General features: G+C 37.8%; 2 protein-coding genes across 7 annotated transcripts in view; one reads left to right on the forward strand and one right to left on the reverse strand.

The window, feature by feature from the left end:
* The window catches only part of pomt1 (protein-O-mannosyltransferase 1), a 38,834-nt gene extending 37,708 nt beyond the window's left edge, over positions 1-1,126 (reverse strand). The window contains exon 1 of the mRNA XM_079450678.1: positions 982-1,126. The gene's annotated coding sequence lies outside the window, so the exon portion shown is untranslated. The remainder of the gene's footprint in view (positions 1-981) is intronic.
* A 672-nt stretch (positions 1,127-1,798) lies between these two features.
* ubac1 (UBA domain containing 1) overlaps positions 1,799-20,294 on the forward strand; it is a 35,911-nt gene continuing 17,415 nt past the window's right edge. For 2 of the 6 annotated variants that reach the window (XM_079485680.1, XM_079485678.1), the window contains exons 1-7: positions 2,249-2,393; positions 2,509-2,740; positions 3,259-3,379; positions 3,523-3,596; positions 13,850-13,954; positions 14,615-14,717; positions 18,429-18,537. In XM_079485680.1, coding sequence (XP_079341806.1) covers positions 2,353-2,393; positions 2,509-2,740; positions 3,259-3,379; positions 3,523-3,596; positions 13,850-13,954; positions 14,615-14,717; positions 18,429-18,537 — 785 coding nt within the window. In that variant the 5' untranslated portion in view covers positions 2,249-2,352. Of the gene's footprint in view, positions 2,029-2,248; positions 2,394-2,503; positions 2,741-3,258; positions 3,380-3,522; positions 3,597-13,849; positions 13,955-14,614; positions 14,718-18,428; positions 18,538-20,294 lie in introns of those variants that run through there. The other 4 variants (XM_079485683.1, XM_079485682.1, XM_079485681.1 and 1 more) reach the window with 4 other exon arrangements.

Raw genomic sequence — 20,294 nt, forward strand, 5'->3', positions numbered from 1 at the left:
TCTTTCTGTTAATATTACGACATTTATGTGTTTTTGTAATGCTATACTGACTACGTTATAAAGCACTGGGAAACCACAAACGGTTGATATATGATTCATATCCAGCATACTGCATCAATAAAAAATGTATAATACATTTTTGTGGTTATACGTTGCGTTATTTTCATCTTCTCTCTTTTTCCTCCAAGTTTTCCCTAGGATGTAGGGTGCTCGATTATGACATAAATCAGAATAAAGATTATTAAGGCCATGTTGAGATCACGTTCATTAAAAACGATTACTCAGACTTTTGAAACAACATAAAAAAATTTAAACTTATTTTTAAATAGAATTTAACTGAAACATTTTAAAGAAATAGCACAGCTGAACTGCTGTAAAGGACAGGGTGCACAGTAGATTTATATCACAAGAGAGGATTCTTGCTAAATGAAATGCAGCATAATAATTGTTTTGCCTCGTTTCTTTTTGTAATTGTTGAGGGGCAAAATGTAATATTACCTATTAAGATTCATTTTGGATTAATTGCACAGCCCTATAGGATGCAGCCTTTGAGAAGCACCCTGTTTCTAGTTAGACGGAGTTTACACGCAACTGGATTATCCACGATAAAATCTGCTATCATATCATCACTTCGTCTCCTGCCTGCTGTTTTTAGCATACAGCTACCCGGCTAGCTTAGCTGTGTAACTACAGTTGCACTTACCATAACTGTTACATTAACTCACAAAAAATCGGTAACCTGCTAACATGATCGTCATGTGAAAACATAACAATGGTGTAATATAATCAGTTATTTGTATAATTATAATTAGTAGTAGTAGCAATTTTATCAACAACGTTAGTAACAACGTGCTTCTGTCGTGTAAAGCCAAACACTACAATTGCTAAACACCATGCAAATTAATGTGTTAGCTAACGAGAGACAGATCAATTACCATAGTTTGTAATATTAAGTTAATAAATTAAATAACACATTCTCACCTGTGAGAGGATATCCCACTTTTAGTTTCCGTTAAATTTTGGATTTTAGTACCTGGACATACTGGTAAAATATGTGAGTGACGTAAGCAACTGAAATGTGGACCCGTGTTCTGAAATGTGGACCGGTGTCGTGAAATATTTGGTGGCTGAGACTTACAGAGGCAAGGGGGTTGCGCAAAGCTCCAGCTCCCCCTTGCGGGACCTAGTAAGCGAGGCTTGAGCTACTCTTGTTGCTTTAGAATTTGTAGAGTATTCAATAGATTCAAAACACATTTTCATTTCAATTTTGAATTTAAAAAACAACAGTTTGCTTTTCGAAAATTCACATTTGTGGATATGATATTTAGCTAGAAAAAAATACAACATTTTTATACACATGTCCCAGGATTTACATCGTTGTGCTGGTTGTATTATAAAGTATAATATTAAATGAAATACAACATAATAAATAATAATTATAAAAAATGAAATGTAAAAGCTTAAAAAAGCTTTTAAACGCTTCATTTTATATATTTAAATTGAAACCATGCCATTTTAAATGTGAAGACGTATCACAAAATATCATCCTCTATGACTTTGAAAAAGACAGCACTGTAATACAAATCCGTAAACATAAAGACACAATTGTAAAGAACCAGAAATATGTTCATTCATTTAGTGCCACTGAAATCGAATACATCCTCGTGTTTGAACATGTTGGTATTAACATACGGAAGTAAACTTGCCAGTATGGCGCATGTGATTTAAAGGCGTGCGCACTTGTACGTACATGACGTCACCGCGCTACAGTTTGAAGAGGGGTTATTTGGAATAATATGGCAACCCTGGTTTGCATCCACCAATCATATTAACAATCAAGGTTGCCAGAGTTGTTCTACTTTTTAACTGTTGCCAGGGGTTAGGTGGAAGGATTTTTGTTCATTAGCGATCAAAAGGTAAGAAGTATTTTGGCTTGTCCACCGCCAATAAACGTTACAAGAAGAAGTAGTTATTTATGAAAAAGACTGTTTATGTTTACTAAAGAGATTCTCAAGAAGAAATGGTCTGGTATGTATACCATGTATTTTAGATATACGAGTAGCATATTTTGAGTTTTGTATTTGGGCTGGGGTCTGCTAGTTTCAGTTAAGGGGTGCCAAAACACTCTGTAATGCCACTGTCATGCAGTTTAGCTCCAACCCTAATCAAGCACAACTGAACCATCTAATCAAGGTTTAAGTACTACTACAAGGCATAGTAGAAACTTCCACGCAAGTGTGTTAAGAAAAGTTGGAACTAAATTCGGCAAGTTGCCCTCCAAAACCGAGTTTGGATACCCCTGGTTTTGGTGGATCTATACGCGTATCTGGCAACCCTAGAAAAAACGTAAGCATGCGCACATTTCTTTGTATCGCGTCGCAGGTGTCAACAAGGCAAGCAGAATATTTTTCTTCGAATACATCAGTGCTTTAAAGTGTGTACCAGTACAGATTGAGCGGCCTAAAAATATATAATAAATGATTGAGCTCGTCTTTGTTGCCAGAGCAGGTTTAAGCGAAGAAGTGAACAGCTGGCTGGAGTTTTCCGGGCTGGAGACAGTGTCTTCCTTGGGGTGCGTTGCATTTCTGTGGCTGCTGCTATAATGTTCGTGCAGGAGGAGAAGATCTTCGCTGGCAAAGTCATAAAGATCCACGTCTGTACCCTGGAAGGCACGGAGTGGCTTGAGGAGGTTACAGACGACACCACCATAGAGAAACTCAAAGAAAAATGCTTGAAGCATGTATGTATTAAAAACATGCCACTTTACCCAGCAGTAATCGGTTAGCTGGCACTGTTTTCCGATCAGGACAGGCCCGACTAGATTGTGAGAGTCATCGCCAAGTATTTTTAGTAACTAGCAGACGAGTCGATGGTGTTATTTATAATTTAGCAGGGTCGTCCCCTTAGTTTCTCTGGATGTGTTTCAACTCACGACTTGTCGTTCTGTTTACCTGCTGACTGTGTCAGTCTATACAGTCTATGCATCATCTATGCACGTCTGTGGTTGCTAGAGCAAGATTACATATTTAAATGTTTGGTTTGCAAATGCCCAATATGTGTGGCTCCACATCACTGGTTGTAAATTAACCTGTGAATATGTCATTTTTATGTTGCAATTCTGTATTGAAATTCGGAACCCATTTATCTGTAAAACTAAATTACTTACAAAGTATGCTCCTAGTTAGGCTACTTTTTTAAACCTTTTGTTTTTACTTCATCACAACTGAAAGTGTGACCTTTATTTTTCCTCCTCAACAGTATGTCCATGGAAGTCTAGAGGATCCTAAAACCATTACACATCATAAACTCATTCATGCTGCCACTGAGAGAATTCTCACAGAATCCAAAACAGTCGCTGAGGAGAATATCAAAGACAACGGTATTTAAACTTTCTGATGTTAGGAGAGTTCACTTGGAGTTTCGTATGCTCTGTCTTCCAAATCAGTTGTTTGAAGATAAAAACATACATTTATGTCTTTCAACGTCTATTTGTTGTAGTTTAATTGTTATTTTTATATTTAGATTGTTTGTTATTGATAAAGAAAAGACCTCCACTAGCTCCACAAAAAATGACTGACGTATCTGCTGAAGAGAAGGTATCTGACTACTCTATAAATACTCTTTAAAAATGTCATGTTATTCATTTAGAGTCTGTGTTGATGTGTTTTATCACATTTAAAAGAATAATGCTGTGACTATTAAATTTAATAGTGAATAAAAAAAATTCTATTAGATTACGAAATCTGATTGGATTACACAGATAAAGAGAATCTTGACAGATTTTTTTTCACTCTTTTCTTTTATATTGTTAAAAAAAGGAACAAAGCAATCACAAAACAGTTTCTCCAGTTAGGAGAAACTCTTAAAAATAATTGCTGTGTCTGTCCTAATTCAGGAAAGTGCTAAGAGTATTTCACAAAGCGTTTAAGCACATAAACTATCTCCTAAATCTGTGAAAAATTAGGAGTATTAAAGAAGACTAAGAAAAGTAACTAAGACCAGCTCTCAACAAACCTAAAATGACTATAACACCAAAAATCTGCCTTTGAACATAAACATTTTAAAAAGAGTTCATGACACTGAGCTTAAAGATCGGTTAGCATGCTATGTCATGCATTCTGACTTCTTTACACTGTTAAACATGCTGGCTTCTCATGCTTAACATGGTCAACATATTATAAAACGACTTGGACGTATGATGTAGTGTTTCTGTGCTTGACACACTCTCCCAGCACTCCAACTTGTTTTGGAAAGTTTTTTATTAGTCTGGATATAATTTCGTTACAGGGATCCTATTCCTTTTATTGGGCAATTCTCTCAGAAACGCATGCCGATGGCAAGGTAAAAGAAATAGCCCGCCCACGTGCCAAACGACGAGCAATAGGAATGACTGCTTAACAAGATAGTTTGACGTAGTGATGTAAAACCCCATAGGATCACATGTGCAACATTTGCTAATAAGTCTTTACATGTGATCATGTTTTGCACGAGGCTGCACATGTGATCCCATTTTACATGTTTTTTTGCACATGTAAAACACGTTGATCACATGTGAAATTAATGTGCCTTTTCTGTAAGGGTTTTTGTTTAAAAGGTTCACCTTTGAAATTAAAAGTCTGTCATAATTTACACGCTCCCTTGTATTACTTTCTTTCTTCTGCAGAACACAGAAGTAACAGAACAGCACAGCCCCACATTCACTTAAATTGTAACTAATGCATTTACAATGCAAGTAAATGGGGTGCTGGTCAAAATATCTTCTTTTGTGTTCTGCTGAAGAAAGAAAGTCATACAGGTTTGAAATGACAAGAGGGTGATTAAATGATGACAGAATTTTCATTTTGAATGTGAATTACTCTTTTAAGATCTTAATTTAAATATGTCAGCGTGATACCTCATTCTATAATATTTCTATGATTAAATGACTGAGACAGACATGTCACCTGAGGCATAGTCAGTAAGCATGCTGACATCATCCATAGCAACAAGGTGAAACCTGACCTTTCTCTTAACTTCAGAATTCTCTCTGCTATTTAGTCAAATTTGAATTCAGCAGAGTTGTAAATAGGTTTCAAGTAGTAAATCTAAACTAAACACTTGTACTGGCATTTATCTTAGCACTAAGATGCTGACTCTTATTACAGGTAAAACAAGAGGTTAGTTAGTCAAGAGAGACATTTTTCTATTTGTCTTTTGTTTTGAACTTTGATGACAGACAGCCGCAGGCACTTGAAAGCACTGATCGAATATTCTGATACATATTTGACTATTTACATACACTTAAGACATAACTGTGTTTATGTAAACCCAATATGTTATGTGTGCGCTTAAAAGAATAAGTGCAATAATACCCCAGATAGCAAACTGGCATTGATGAAATGTTGAATTTTTGTAAAAAAGTATCAGTATCGGTCATGAATCCAACTTCAATATTGAATCAACGTTCACTATTCGGTCGGTACATCGGAACGTTTTACGTCAGAATCATCCTTATTTGGAAACTTTGTGGGATGAGTCGGAGTTCTGCTAGCTCGAGCACGCTTCAACTTTGTGTAGCCAACCAACACCGGAGTACATCTGAGGTAAGCAACATTTTTTGATTTTACGTAGTTCATTATACTAAAATATATTTAGTAAATATTGTTTTAGTTAACAATATTTAGTTGTTGAAGTTGCCTGTCTGAGGTGCGCTTAGCAGTTAATCTCTGAGGTAAATGGTAAAGCCGTTTAGTTGTTTAAAACAGTCACATGCAGCATCTATCAAGTGTAAAACATTATAATTTAAAAAAATTAAGCTTTCAATGAGAAATGAAACTTTATGCCCGAGCGAGAATGTGATGGTGTTAGTCAAACAATGACTAAACGGTATCTTGGTTTTTAACAAGGCCTGTATGACGATCATTGTTTGTTTCCTAAATACATATCAGTATTTCGGTCAATGTTTGGCAAGTCCGCAAACGCTTGTTGCAAGTGCTACTCGAGCTGTGAATGTTGCTGCATTACGAAATTACAGTGTTGTTAGTTTATAACCAAAAGAAAGTGCACTGTAAGCTGGCCAAGCGCTCGAGACCATACACATTTGGCAAAAGTCAAACCTGAAACCTGGAGCACCACTTCAGCTTAGTAATATAAGTAAAAAGTTATAAAGCAATTGTTAAATAGCATAAAAAAGTCAGTAATGAAACAAGAATAGAAGGTAAATTGAACAGATTCAAAGGATTTTAACAGTGTGTTTTATGTAGGTCTGAGAGGGTTATTTAAAGTAAAGTGTAATAAAAAGTACAGAGTGCTATAAACATAAACACTGTTTTGCTTAAAACATTTGCCTCTTGCAGAATGTTGTTCAACACTTATGATTTCTGACTGTGATTGAACATAAAAACAGTGATTGTTCTTATTGTCTTAGGTTATGTCCAGGGGAGACCCTGAGGGAGTGTTGATCCAGTACACCGCCAACAATGAGGCATGGCCATATCCAGTCCCTCTGTTCTGAACATCCGCTTTATCAGAGGGTTCTGATGCAGAGAATCCATGTCCAACACACTGGAGCCGAGACCCAGTCAAAATTCCAACCCTGGTCAACAGCAACGGAAGGTGTGATGCCCCTGTTGATGCTTTATATTAATGTACAGTGTCAGTGAGGGAATTCATTATTTGATTATGTATATAAAAGATGCCTGTCAACAGAATCTGTATCTTCCATTTCAACCTCTCTACCACCATGGTCAAGATCAAATTCAAAGGATATCAGGGACAAGATTGTAGACCTGCACAAACCTTGAATAGGTTACATACAGAAGCTTGGAGAGAAGGACAAGACTCTTGGTGCGATTATTTGGAAATAGAAGATATACAAAATAACAATAAATTGCCCTTGGTCTGCAGCTGCCTGCAAGATTAAAGAGGTAAAGCTGATCATGAGAAAGGTTAAAGATCAGCCCAGAAGAAGCTTGTTAATGATTTGAAGACGATTGTTACCACAGTTAGCAAGCAAACCAGTGGTAACACGCTATGCCACAATAGATTGAAATCCTGAATCACCCCCTTGGCTCGTCGGAGGTTTGAAAATTAACATCAATATGATTCAGAAAAGACTTTGGAGAAAGTGCTTGGAGACCGAAATTGACTCCTGTTTTTGGAGTGAGAGAAATGCTGACTATGACCCCAAGAACACCATCCCTACAGAGAAGCACAGTGTTGGAAACATTATGCTTTAGGGCTTTTTCTCTGCTACGGGTACAGGATGACTTCAACCCATTGAGGGGCTACCGGAAAATCTTGGATGAGAACCTCCTCCACTTAACTAGATCACTGAAGATGGGTCGTGGGTGATCCTTTAACATGACAAACACCCAAAACATTACCAGGACAACCAAAGAGTGACTCAAGGAGAAGCACATTAAATGTCCTAGCCAGTCTCTAGACCCAAGTCCTATATAAAATCTGTGAAGGAGGCTATTACTCCAATTTACTGAGTGATAGCTAAGAAACCTTAAAGATTTACAGAGGAGTGGACTCATGTATCCTGACACATCTGCAAACCTGGTGATCAATCAGAAATGTCTTACCTTTGTGCTTGACAACAAGGGTTTCTCCACAAAGTGCAAATTTATGTTCAGCTGGGGATCAAATACTTATTTCACCAACTGAAATGAAAATCAATTTATAACCTTTATATAAAAAAATTCCCATGATTTTTAAATACCCTTGATTTCTTTGTGAGCAGGCAAACTTACCAAAATCAGCAGGGGATCAAATAATTATTTCCCTGACTGTATTTATTAGAGCCTGGCAGATATGGGTTTTTGGGGGCCAATGTCGATACCGGGAGATATTCTTTGTGTATATTATAGTGCAGTACCAGTCAAAGATTTGGACACACGAACTGGAAATGCTGTATTTGTATTACTTTTCTTGATGCTGCCACCACCATGCTTCACTGTAGGGATGGTATTGGCCAGGTCACTAGCTGTGTCTGGTTTCCTCCAGACATGATGCTTGCCATTCAGGCGAAAGAGTTCAAATATTGTTTCATCAGACCAGAGAATTTTGTTTCTCATGGTCTGAGAGTCCTTCAGGTGCCTTTTGACAAACTCTAGGCGGGCTGTCATGTGCCTTTTACTGAGGAGTGGCTTCCGTCTGGCCACTCTGCCATACAGGCCTGATTGGTGGAGTGCTGCAGAGATCGTTGTTCTTCTGGAAGGTTTTTCTGGAAGGTTCTCCTCTCTCCACAGAGACATGCTGGAGTCTCCCTGACTAAGGCCCTTGTCTCCCGATAGCTCCATTTGGCCGGGTTACCACAGGTGAACTCCAATCAAGTTGTAGAAACATCTCAAGGAAGATCAGTGGAAACAGGATACACCTGAGCTCAATATTGATGGCAAAGGATTTTAGTTACTTATGTACATGTGCTTTTTAAGTTGTTTTATTTTTAATAAATTTGCAAAGATTTCAAACAAACTTCTTTTACATTGTCATTATGGGTTATTGTTTGTAGAATTTTGACGAAAATAATGAATTGAATCATGCGCGGAGTTTGCGGGGGGGCAGGGGGAGCATTGCCCCCCCTGGCGGCTGAAATGGGTAATTGCATTGTTTCAACAAAAAAAATAATTGCATTCTTTAAAAAAATTATATATTATAAATATCTTAAATAAAACAAAACAACTAAATGGTGGTAGGTAATACATCTGATTTCATATACTCCTTTAGTAAAAATAAAATTCAGGGCTCTGGGTCATGTGACAAGTAACGTAAGTCCAGCGATTCTCAGCTAGCTATGGACAAAAATATGGACATAAGGAGATTTTTTAAACGTCGAGCTCCAAATGACACAGATATTCAAGGTTTTCCTCTCTTGCGATCCTTCACATCGAAAGCGACATTACGGCCAAGCTCTCACCTGAGACCATTATCGACGCATATGCTGGACGCAAAAAACGAAAATTACTGTTGCACTAGTCTGGACAATGTCTAGGTCTGTAAATTTGATTTCTCTGCCAAATAACTGCTTTAAACTCAACACATTGCTTTCAATATGCTGTCTTTTGAGGGATGGGGACGGGGGTCCCACTGATATAAAAAATTAAAAGTGGGGAGTATTGTGTGACTGTCAGTTGAAAATGTTCCGTCTTGTCACACTTATAAGAGAAAGGCAATTTTGTATCTATGCATACTGTAGCCTCTCACATGGCGTCTTTTTTATTTTTTCCCCTTGTCTCAAAATGTTTTAAATGTTTCATGAAGTACAACAAAATGCGAAATATAACTTGTTTTTTAATCGCTCTCATTGCCACAATGTGTTTTGAAAAAAGGAAAGAAAAACTTTAAAAATCTTTTCGTTTTGGTTGAAGATAATATTTTAACAAAAGTGGTCCGCATTTTATTGCGTTGATCCTAATTGTGTCCGAAGATGCGATGCAAAGTCAAGTGGCTTACCTGTTTACTAATAGAATGATTGTATTGTTGTACTGTTTTTTCTTCTTCTTTGGATTAAAAATAAATATATGTGTTTATTTAGCATGTTTGTTGTGTCCATATGTGTTAGTGCTGTGTTCCCCAATTAATAGCCCAGGTCCCAGCTGCTACAATGATTTTTTTTTTGCCCCCCCTGGCTCGAATGTCAAACTCCGCCTATGAATTGAATCCATTTTGGAATAAGGCTGTAACATGGCAAAATGTGGAAAAAGTGAAGCACTGTGAATACTTTCCGCATGCACTGTAGGCTACATAAACAGAATATGATCACTCAAATGATGTGATCAAACACTTATATTGACATGACAAAGGTATGTAATGGAGGCATGGTGTTAAAAAATGTAATAATACACTTTATGGTAAAGCTTTTTTTATTGATTTATCAAAATTGTTACAAATTCAGCAGAAATCATAAGGCTCTACTAATGTAGCAAACGAATATGATAATCTCATTGTGAGGAAAAAAAGACATTTATTTACTTTATAGCATTCTGTCTTACCAACTAGATAACAACTTGGCATTGAATCACCATTCAGATTAGCGCCACGAGCGCACTGCCGTCTATTGGACTGCAGAAAGATACTGCTACATTACTGACTGTAATGATTAGGGTTGTGCCGATGATGACATTTTCCCACTGATTAATAGACATGTAAAACACTGGTAGTACCGGTGACACCGGGGATGGGGGGGGGGGGTTGCTGTGGGATGGTAGAAGATACAGGACGAATTTTACTTTTGGTTTTGAATTAGCGGCAGCTCTTAAACGGCAATTGCTTAAATTAATGGTGGGTTCAATATCTTTCTTAGTAAAAACACACAAAACTACAATAAATTACAATGACATTTGCTTATATTAAACACAGACTTTACAAAAAGCACACTACACAAAAGATAATAAGCTAATATGAAAACCTTAAAGGTGCCATTCCCTGTGATGCCAATTTTCAACGTTTAGTTAGTGTGTTATGTTGCTGTAAGAGCATAAATAATATCTGCAAAATGATAAAGCAAAAAGTTCAATGCCAAGCAATATCGTCTTTAACATAATTCGCTTTTCAAGGACTATATTTACATTTAGTTATTTAGCAGACGCATTTATCCAAAGCGACTTACAAAGAGTTTGGGGAGCAATAAGCGATATGTCATACAAAAAGCAATAGGTACTAATACAAAGTTACTAGTTTCAACAAAAGCTAGACCACTACCTGTTAAGAGAAGAGTGTTGGTGTAAGTTTTTTTATTTGTCTGTCAAGTATTCGCCAAAGAGGTGTGTTTTAAGGAGTTTTTTGAAGGTTTTGAGAGATGTGGTTGACTGGATCGCATTGGGAAGAATGTTCCACCAGGAAGAAGTTGTGAAGGAGAATGAGCGGGAAAGGGATTTAGTGCCCTTATGAGAAGGCATTACAAGGCGCCACTCGTTTGCTGAATGCAGGGTTCTTGATGGGGTGTAGTAGGGTGTGAAAGTATGCTGGCGCAGATCCAGTGATAGGCCTGTATGCAAACATCAGTGACTCCGGGCTTCAACCGGTAGCCAGTGGAGAGAGATGAAAAGGGGTGTCACATGAGCCCTTTTAGGCTGTTGGAAGATGAGGCGTACTGCTGCGTTTTGAACCAACTGAAGTGGTTTGATAGCCTTTGCAGGAAGACCAGCAAGGACAGCATTGCAGAAGTCCAACCTTAAGATTACCAGGGCCTGGACAAGGAGTTGTTCCGCATGCTCAGTGAGGTAGGGTCTAACCTTGTGAATGTTAAATAAGGCATATCGGCATGATCGCGTTGTCTTTGCAATGTTGAAGGACAGCTGTTCATAAAATATGACTCAGAGGTTCCTGGCTGATTCGTAAGGAGTGATAGTGGAATTGCCAAGCTGGATGTTGAGATCGTGTTGGACCGTGGGGTGTGCTGGAAACTACAGAGAACGGCTGGAATCGTACTACCGCCCTTTACTTCCCAGGTACATGATGAGACTATTCCAGGTTTTTGGATAACCTCCACCCAAAGGAATACTCAGAAAAACGGGGCGAGGCCTTCCTTGGAGAAGAGGAAAAGCCGCTGGAGTAGTGTTTGGTTTTCAGAGATTGTAAACATTTATCTGAGCTACGCGCTTAATTACTGTCACGTTCATCACAGTCCTACAGCTGGTAAAAAGAATTCAGCTACACACATTCTAAGAACACCAACGGTCGAACATCGGCTGTGAAAGCTGTTCTGTGTAATACACTGATATTATGTGTGTGCGCGCATACCTCTAAAACACTTCAATGAAATGTCCTTGCAATCCTGCTTGCAAATGTCTATATATACATTTCTGTTGGTCCGGTGTTGTTTCCCTTGCCCTTGTAGAAAAAATTGCGATCGCTAACATCTTGCACAATTGCACATGCACTAGCAGACCTCCGTTACACTTTGATCTATCCGCATGTTTTTAGCTGATGATGTGAATGTGATGCCATTGCTATCCTGGACAAAAACCTTCTCCAGAGTGCTCAAGACCTCAGACTGGGCCGAAGATTCACCTTCCAACAAGACAATGACCCTAAGCACACAGATAAAATAACGAAGGAGTGGCTTCACAACAACTCCGTGACTGTTCTTGAATGGCCCAGCCAGAGCCCTGACTTAAACCCGATTGAGCATCACTCGAGAGACCTGAAAATGGCTGTTTACCATCCAACTTGACAGAACTGGAGAGGATCTGCAAGGAGGAATGACAGAGGATCCCCAAATTCAGGTGTGAAAAACTTGTTGCATATTTCCCAAAAAAGACTCATGGCTGTATTAGATCAAAAGGGTGCTTCTACTAAATACTGAGCAAAAGGTCTGAATACTTAGGACCATGTGATATTTCGGTTTTTCTTTTTTAATAAATCTGCTTTTATAAATCTAATAATTAGTTTTCTGTTTAGTTTCCATTTACCCTCTACTGTATTGATGTCTTGTATTTTAGGGAGGAATTAATTCCTCAACAGAGCCACCTCAGTGGATGTTAATGAATTTTCCATTTCTGTTGCAAACTCATTGTCCGTTCTCACTGGCAGCACTGCATGTTGTATAAATAATAAAGGAATGTAACAGAATGTGATGTTTAATCAATTATTACATACACATCCTAATTTATCTATTAATTTTACGTATTTTAAGATGGTTCGTGTTCATTTTTAATGTTTATTGTGTTAAATGTTAAGTAATTTCACCGAGCTGAAGTCAACATCGATTCAATGTTATGTATGCAAATCAATTGCGTTGATTTCGTGTTGAATGTGTTGATTCTCTAACGTCTTTTCACCAAACTGAAATCAAAATCGAATAAGTAATTTGGAAAATAACACTTTAGTTGTATGAACAAAATGAATTTAAGTAACATTGACAAAACATTTGAGTAAATCCAAACCATTTCGATTGTATCAGTAATTTTAAGTTGATTAAACTCAATATTTATCCTTCTTAATGGTAATTTTTGTTTTCACACCTAAATTATATACAGACTTACTGCATGGTGGGAACGGAAAATTCCCCTCAACCAGTCATGTTGAAATAACTTTATATAAAGTAAACTCAACAATAGGTCCAATACTCAAAAATGTTAAGTTGACCAGTCAAACACTTGTTAAGTAAAGCTGACAGATCAAAATATTTAGTATAAATAACATTGTTAACTTGTGTTAATTCAGTAACTTGCATTCTTTGTGTACTGTGAACAAGGATGGGTTAAGTAAAACTACCAGCAGCGACAGTTCATTTCTTTGAGTGAGTTTTGAATGGCATTACTGACGTTGATTCAACATTACCCTGATGAGCAAAAAGATTCCGGATCGACGTCGGAGATCAACGTCATTTTGATGCCACAAGAGATTGATTCTACGTCAGTTTGCTATATTGAACGTGAAAGAGAATTTGGTTCTGTATGGTGGGTAAATGATAGCAAATTTTCAATTTATTGTAAAGGAATACTTTACACCTTGAAGCCGCTAGCGTCTGTTTTACATTATAATCCTATGGAGTGACCTGTGTTGTCAAAAAAATCTTGAGCACTTTTTTAAACACCAGCACCGGCATCTTTTGTTGAAGTTGAGAGGGTCTTTTGGAGTTTAAAAATGTTTTACTTTTCTGAAAAAAAACCCACCCTACGTCAAGCACCTTTTTCAATGCTAACCAACAAAAGAGACCTGGTGTTTCCATAACAACATGCAAGGAAGGTGCTTTATCGTGGATCACGCTCTAAAAAATTAAATGGCGTATGAAATGCCCGCCTCTGAACATTGCTGTCTGCTTTTTGTAACCACAGCGCTGCAAGCTTTTTATTTTACTAAAAATGCACTATTGTCAACTTTTTCTTGTTAAAAAAAGAAGTCAAATGTTTGCTTGCAGAAGCAGGAGAACAAAGCTCCGGATAAGGATGCTATCCTTAAAGCCACAGCTAATTTGTCAACTCGTAACACTGACCGTACAGTAACTCAGCACAACATCAGAGATGTGAGTACTTACAATCTGTTGAGTTTGTTTCTGAAATGCAATGTCTCAAGTTCCTAAATTGTCATTGCATGTCAAATCAACCAAAATTTTATCACATCATCATCACTCCTGAAAACTCTCCCTCTCACTTCCGTCATTACAACCAACGTGACTGTTCAGGAGTGATGATATTACTGTGCCGAGGTTGGAGGGCTCTTCCGCCATACATTATAGTTATCATCTTTTATCCACTTAGAAAATCGCCGCGTTTTATTTTGTGTCACCATACTTACTTGTGTAACTACTCATGTGACAGTCTTTAAATAGGAAAAACATTTAAGTGTTTGGTGGTTTCTAAATTCATCCCTGTTTGGAATTAATGCTGCTAAGCTAAATGCTAACATAGTGGCGCCATGAGCTAGAGTGATTAAGAACACGAACTGAGACGGGACAGATATGTATCAACACGTCTAAGTTGAGGGAAGAATATAGTGACACATGTCAAAACGGTGGTGTTTTCCTTTAACTATTAATCTGGCATTTAATATGCTTTCATCACTAGTGGTCTTGCTTGTTCGAAAATAGAAAAAAAACTAATACAAATATTGAGCTAGGGACCTCTGGTTGAGTTGACACGGAATAACCCAAATACATTTTTTTAACAATTTTTTTTTCCATCAGTTTCAGACAGAACTGAGAAAAATTCTGGTGTCTCTTATTGAGGTATCTCAGAAGCTGCTGGCTTTGAATCCAGATGCTGTTGAGCTTTTCAAAAAGGCCAATGGTAAGTTTTGAATGTACAGACACTAAATAATAAAGTCATTGCTGGTTAAAATGGCATGAAAATTTCATTTCTGTTACTGATTTTTGTAAAACTTGGTATCAATACAGATTTGGTTCAATTCAGATTTGTCAGATCTCGATTCAATTCGTAATTTTAATTTTAATTAAATGAATGTAGATTTAATAAAAAATTCTATTGCAATAGGAGAGTTATAGTTGTCACTCATCTTAAAATAGGACATTTTGGTAAAAATACTCAGCAGTGAAAGAGTTTACTAATTAGTGACACCTTATATTTTCTGAAACTTCATCTTACGTAAATATGTGATTTTTTTATTTTCTTCAGAAAAGGTGTTCTGCAAAAGCTTTTTTAAATACATATTCGTCAACTATTCAACCTTCAAATGTGTCTATATCTGTGCACTATAATCTTGTTCTATCACAGTGGTTTGGAGGTATTCCACTGTGAAAAGCGATTAGTTGACTTAAATAAAAATTTAAGTAAAAAAACTTCATGCATAATGAAATAAGTTAAGTGAACTTGACAATTCTGAGCTACATTGACAAAGAAAATGTATTGAAACTAAAGAAAATGTGTTGTGGTCACTTTTTATTTTAATACATACAGTGGATATCAATTAAAGGGATAGTTCACGCATTTATTAATTACTCACCCTCATGTTGTTTAAAACCTGTCAGACCTCTGTTCATCTTCAGAATGCAAATTAAGATATTTTTTATTAAAGTTTTCCGGCACTGTGCTGGATCCCCGGCTTGCGGCATTTGGCTGCAGAAAAAAATATTTACTTTAAAAGAAGTATCTTAAATTAAATTTAAAAAAGCTTGGCCAACCAATGGTATGAAAGGAACACAGCTTTCACTCTCAACCAAACATTACTAGCCAATCAGAAGTAATATGGGTCTTGGAGTGTGGTTGCTGGAGTGGAAACGTCATGTTGGAGAGTAGCAAGAAAACAGTCAACAGGATGAAGAGCCTGAAGCGGGGGGCAGCTTTTATGTAACAAATATGACATATGCAAATTTGAGACTGACGTGTTGTTCCGGAAAATTATCTAATCAGACCTCCGCTTCCACACCTGCACGTCAAACCCACTCGCTCACTTTGTAACCTTTGTATATTGTTTTAGTTTCATTCATTATTATAACAAAATTAACAAGCTCAAAAAGGTTATAACTTAAGCTTTAAGTGTTTTCTTATTATTTTAAAATCTTGGCACCTAATTTTACAGGCTCACGTGAGACTCCAGGATCAATGACAGAGTCTGTTTTACTACAAGAACAAACACTTCACACCAGATAAAGTTTGGAAAAATGCAATTAACATACATTTACCCAAGACTGTATCGTGGACCACATCACGTGCAAATTCACCAATAGGGATATGTACAATTACAAAGAGAGGAATTTAAAAACAATCTTTTAGCAGGGACAGGGCCATCTATCAGTTTCAAACAATCTCCAAATCCAGCGTTTTATCCACCGTTTATGAAACATCTATCACTAAAATGCCGTGAACATACAAACACACACCTTTATCACTATCGCAAGATTAATGAGCTGCAGCTGCAAGCCCACTGCACAGCCAATCTTGATGGTAAGCTGGTGTCACTCCGTGGTTGACACGTGGGCGGGCTATTTAAGGGACTTAGAAATAAGGGAAATGTTGTTCTGAAAGAATTTTCATGTTCGTATTTTTTTCGAAAGTATATAGAAACTTTCAGAGAGTATATAGAGCACAGAAACACTACGTCATACATCCAACTTGTTTTTTGACAATGTCAAGCATGAGAACACAGCACATTTAACATGTAAATAAGTCATAATGCATGAGACACAATTGCATGCCCACTTTAATTACTACCTGACAGCATTTTAATCATTACTAGTATAGTGTTTTCCTGTACAAATAAATAGACTGTTGAAGTGAATAACTTACTGCCGTTTGACAATACTGAAAAAGAATGCAAAATTCCTGTGGTAGCACAAGTGCTGCTCCTGCTCTTTGGACACGGCGCCCCTGTGTGACGTTCTCTAAAAGAGGCTGCTCACATTTAGCATCTTTTTCATGCACAAATTCGTTATTTTAAATGTAGACCGAGCTGCAACCTTCCGGAACTCCCTCGTGAAACCAACCCGGAAGTGACTTAAACTGCATTTTTTTGTGACTGGCCGCTAGAGGATCTCATTGAGCCCCATGTTAAAATGGCCAGAGAAAAACATGTTTACAGCCTGGTAAAAAAATTACTTTGGTCTATATAGCTAATTTTGCCCTTCATGACAACTGTGACGGGTTGATCTTTTTTATGACTCATGTGTTTAAATTTTATTAAGCCTTAAAGTTATGCATAATTAAGGGCGTGGTCACTTAAGTATCAGGGGGTTTTACCAACCAGGCACCTCAGCTCCTCCCACCTGTCATTATTCTGCCTTCTATTGTCTTGATTTTCTGGTCTAGGGGCAGAATCATGACAGACCCACGTGTTTTATGTGGAGAGAGACGTATTATTTTCAATCAGGACATAAAATGCGTTCTCTCCAGTCTTGTCATTGGGCCCGCCCCTCTTGTTCCTAGTATTACTTTCCACCTGTGTCTCATTCCCCACACCTGCCCATTGTTATCTCCTTTGTTAGTTTCCCTATTTAATGCCCTCATGTCTATTGTCTTGTGCTCGTTCGTTTTGTTGTATGCTGTGTTCCATGCCTTGTTCATGTTCCTGTACCCGTGTATGTATATTCCAAGTTCCTTGTTTGTTATTCTTGGTTATTTGTTTTTGCCCCCTTGTGGGAAGTATTTGTTTTCTGTCTTGATATTTAGTTTGGTTAGTGTTTTCCCCATCTTGAGTCTTTGTTTTGTATTTTTAATTAAAATCGATGTTAACCCATTCATCCCCGCTGCCTGCCCTTGGGTTCTTACACCACGTTCACGACGCCCACCTGCTTTTCAGAATGCTGCACGAGCAACGCAGGTCATGCGGGCCATTTCTCAATATGCATTCTTCAGTGGCCTTGTGTTCTCGCTCTATGTCATCCATAACCATCAAAGTCCGGTTCCAATACTCAAGAACACCAGAACAGAGAACGCATGAAAGTATCCGGATGTTTTTGTCAAATGCATCAAATACAGCCTCGATCACACAGATGATCACAGCCTTTTTTAAAATCTAGTAGCAGAGTTATTGCAAGGTATTTTCAGGTCATATATAATCTTTTGTTAATACCTCCTCAGCTTAACGGCAAGCGTGGCCCATGGTTGCTTAGCAATGACAGATGCCGCGATGAGCGTAAAGTCCTGGGCTGGGTTTCCTGAAACCTTCGTATCACTATGTCGTTCTTAAGACTATATCGCTCTTTAGGTATAACTTAAGAATGACATAGCGTTAAGAAGGTTTCGGGAAACCCTGCCCTGGGCACTTTGAAAAAAAGAGAATGCAGTGTGGCTAGTGTTTTTCGGAATAGCCCCATGCGTAAAGGAGTCCACATTTTTTAAAGTCAACATAGCAGAAACAAAGTCAACATAGCTTACTTTTTTGTTTCTGCTATGTAAGTAAGCTATTATAAGTTAACAGTGCATCATCTTGTACCGTTTATGCTCTTTACAGTGCACACTGAACATATTAGAAAAGCCACGATGGGATATAATATTTAGCTTTTTGATAGTGTGCAAATATTCTGTGTATCTCTCCTCTGTTAGCTATGCTGGATGAGGATGAGGAGGACCGAGTGGATGAAACAGCCCTGCAGCAGCTGACTGAGATGGGTTTCCCTGAGAGTCGTGCTGTGAAGGCTCTACGCTTAAACCAGTAAATACAACAATTTAATGTTTTTAATCATGATTTATTGAATAAGCAAATATGATTTAAAGTACAGTATGATATTTGAGTTCTTCTAAATCAGCAGACTCTATTCAGTATCCCTTTTAAGGACTCTATATTATTTTCAGACCACATATGGACCTTTGGTAATAGGTTTTGACCTTTTTAAGACCGTCCTGTATGTTGGAATTAGGTGCACTGTGTTGTGGTATGAGCTCCCTAATGGGGGCCTAGATTTTGCAGTGTAAGCCTCTTGCATTTGGTGACACTGAACACTGGCATTAATGTGCTGTAGTGTATTTCGGGAGCTATGAATTTAACCCCAGTAAAATATGTAGGATATAATTACGGTGCTTAAACCATTAATATCTTGTACACTTTACCTGATGCAGCAGAATCAATAATAGCAACAACTAAATCCACTCGTCCAGCGGGTGATCAGCAGATCGTATATTAAATTAAATATTACCTTCCTGGCCTTGTAAAACAATACTCTTACTGTAGTACAGTACCACTTCAGTCTTCGTAACAAAATCAAGCAGTTTAGGTGACATTAAGATGTGATCAATAAACACAGAAACAATCCAAGCGCGAAATACAAATGCGGGTTTATTGACTACGTAGAAGGGCAAACAAACCAACTAACTAACAAATAACAATCACGAAGCAACACACATTAACGTAAAGGCAGTAAAGAATGAAAGAAATAGACAAAGTAACGAATGTTAGTATTACATCAGCTATTCGCATCTGCATAAACCACCAAGGACAATCTCCTTATTTAAAAGGGGAAAAGCTTAAGCGCAGCTATTTGGAAATAGATCCGATACTTGCATTGGCTTTTTGGGTACAAATTCTGGTGCGCCATGAAGAAGGTTTCCGAGTCCTTGTTGGTTTAAAGCGAGCGGGTGAGTCCGTTGGATTCTTGCTGATAACCGGATTGGCTGACAAAGGTGAACTAATGTAGCTGAAGCAAACTGCTGGAAAAAGCTGTCTCCAGGGGAGAGACAGGTCTCGTGAGATGAAGGGACACGAACGAGCGAATTTCCTTCTGTGCACAGATGTTTTAACCCTGAGGGCGTCACGCCCCTCTAGGTTGGGCGATCCAATGTGAGCTGATTTTGGGCGCGAAAACATGTTTCTTTGTCTGGCTCACTAGCTCATTTGCATTTATAGTCGCCTGTATTAGTCTTAGACTAATTTAACCTGAGTATGGTATAAAATACATTTCTGTGCTATACACCATAATTAGAGGAAGGAAGAGACAAGCATTTAGATATAAAATATGACAGGGTTATGAGTACGATTGACCTATAGTTTGTACAAGAAAGCAATTATGGACATTGCTGAACACATATGCCTGGTTAAGGTAGCATATCATGGGAACAAGCATACAATGTGGAGATACATGTATGTACACTTTAATGGCCCTTTCTCTCCTCTAGCCACATAAGAATGGCCTAAAAGAAAGAATTTGAGGCTCTCTGTCTCTGGCGCCATATGGCCATTCTCAGTTTCTGCCAATCTCATATTAATCTTGAGTACCCAGTAGTATTGCCTGCGTCATATCTTCAAAGAGTGTTTAGTTTGATCACATTTATAAAAGATAAATACAGCTGTACGATTATTTCCGGAAAAACATGAGCTGCAGTATGGGAGGCTGGCAGTAGGTCAGAATTACAGCACAAGCACACAACAGCATGAGCACACAATTATGCATGTAATTATGCCAACAAAACACAGAC

The sequence above is a fragment of the Barbatula barbatula genome, assembly GCF_947034865.1.
Source record: "Barbatula barbatula genome assembly, chromosome: 2".
NCBI lineage: Eukaryota > Metazoa > Chordata > Actinopteri > Cypriniformes > Nemacheilidae > Barbatula > Barbatula barbatula.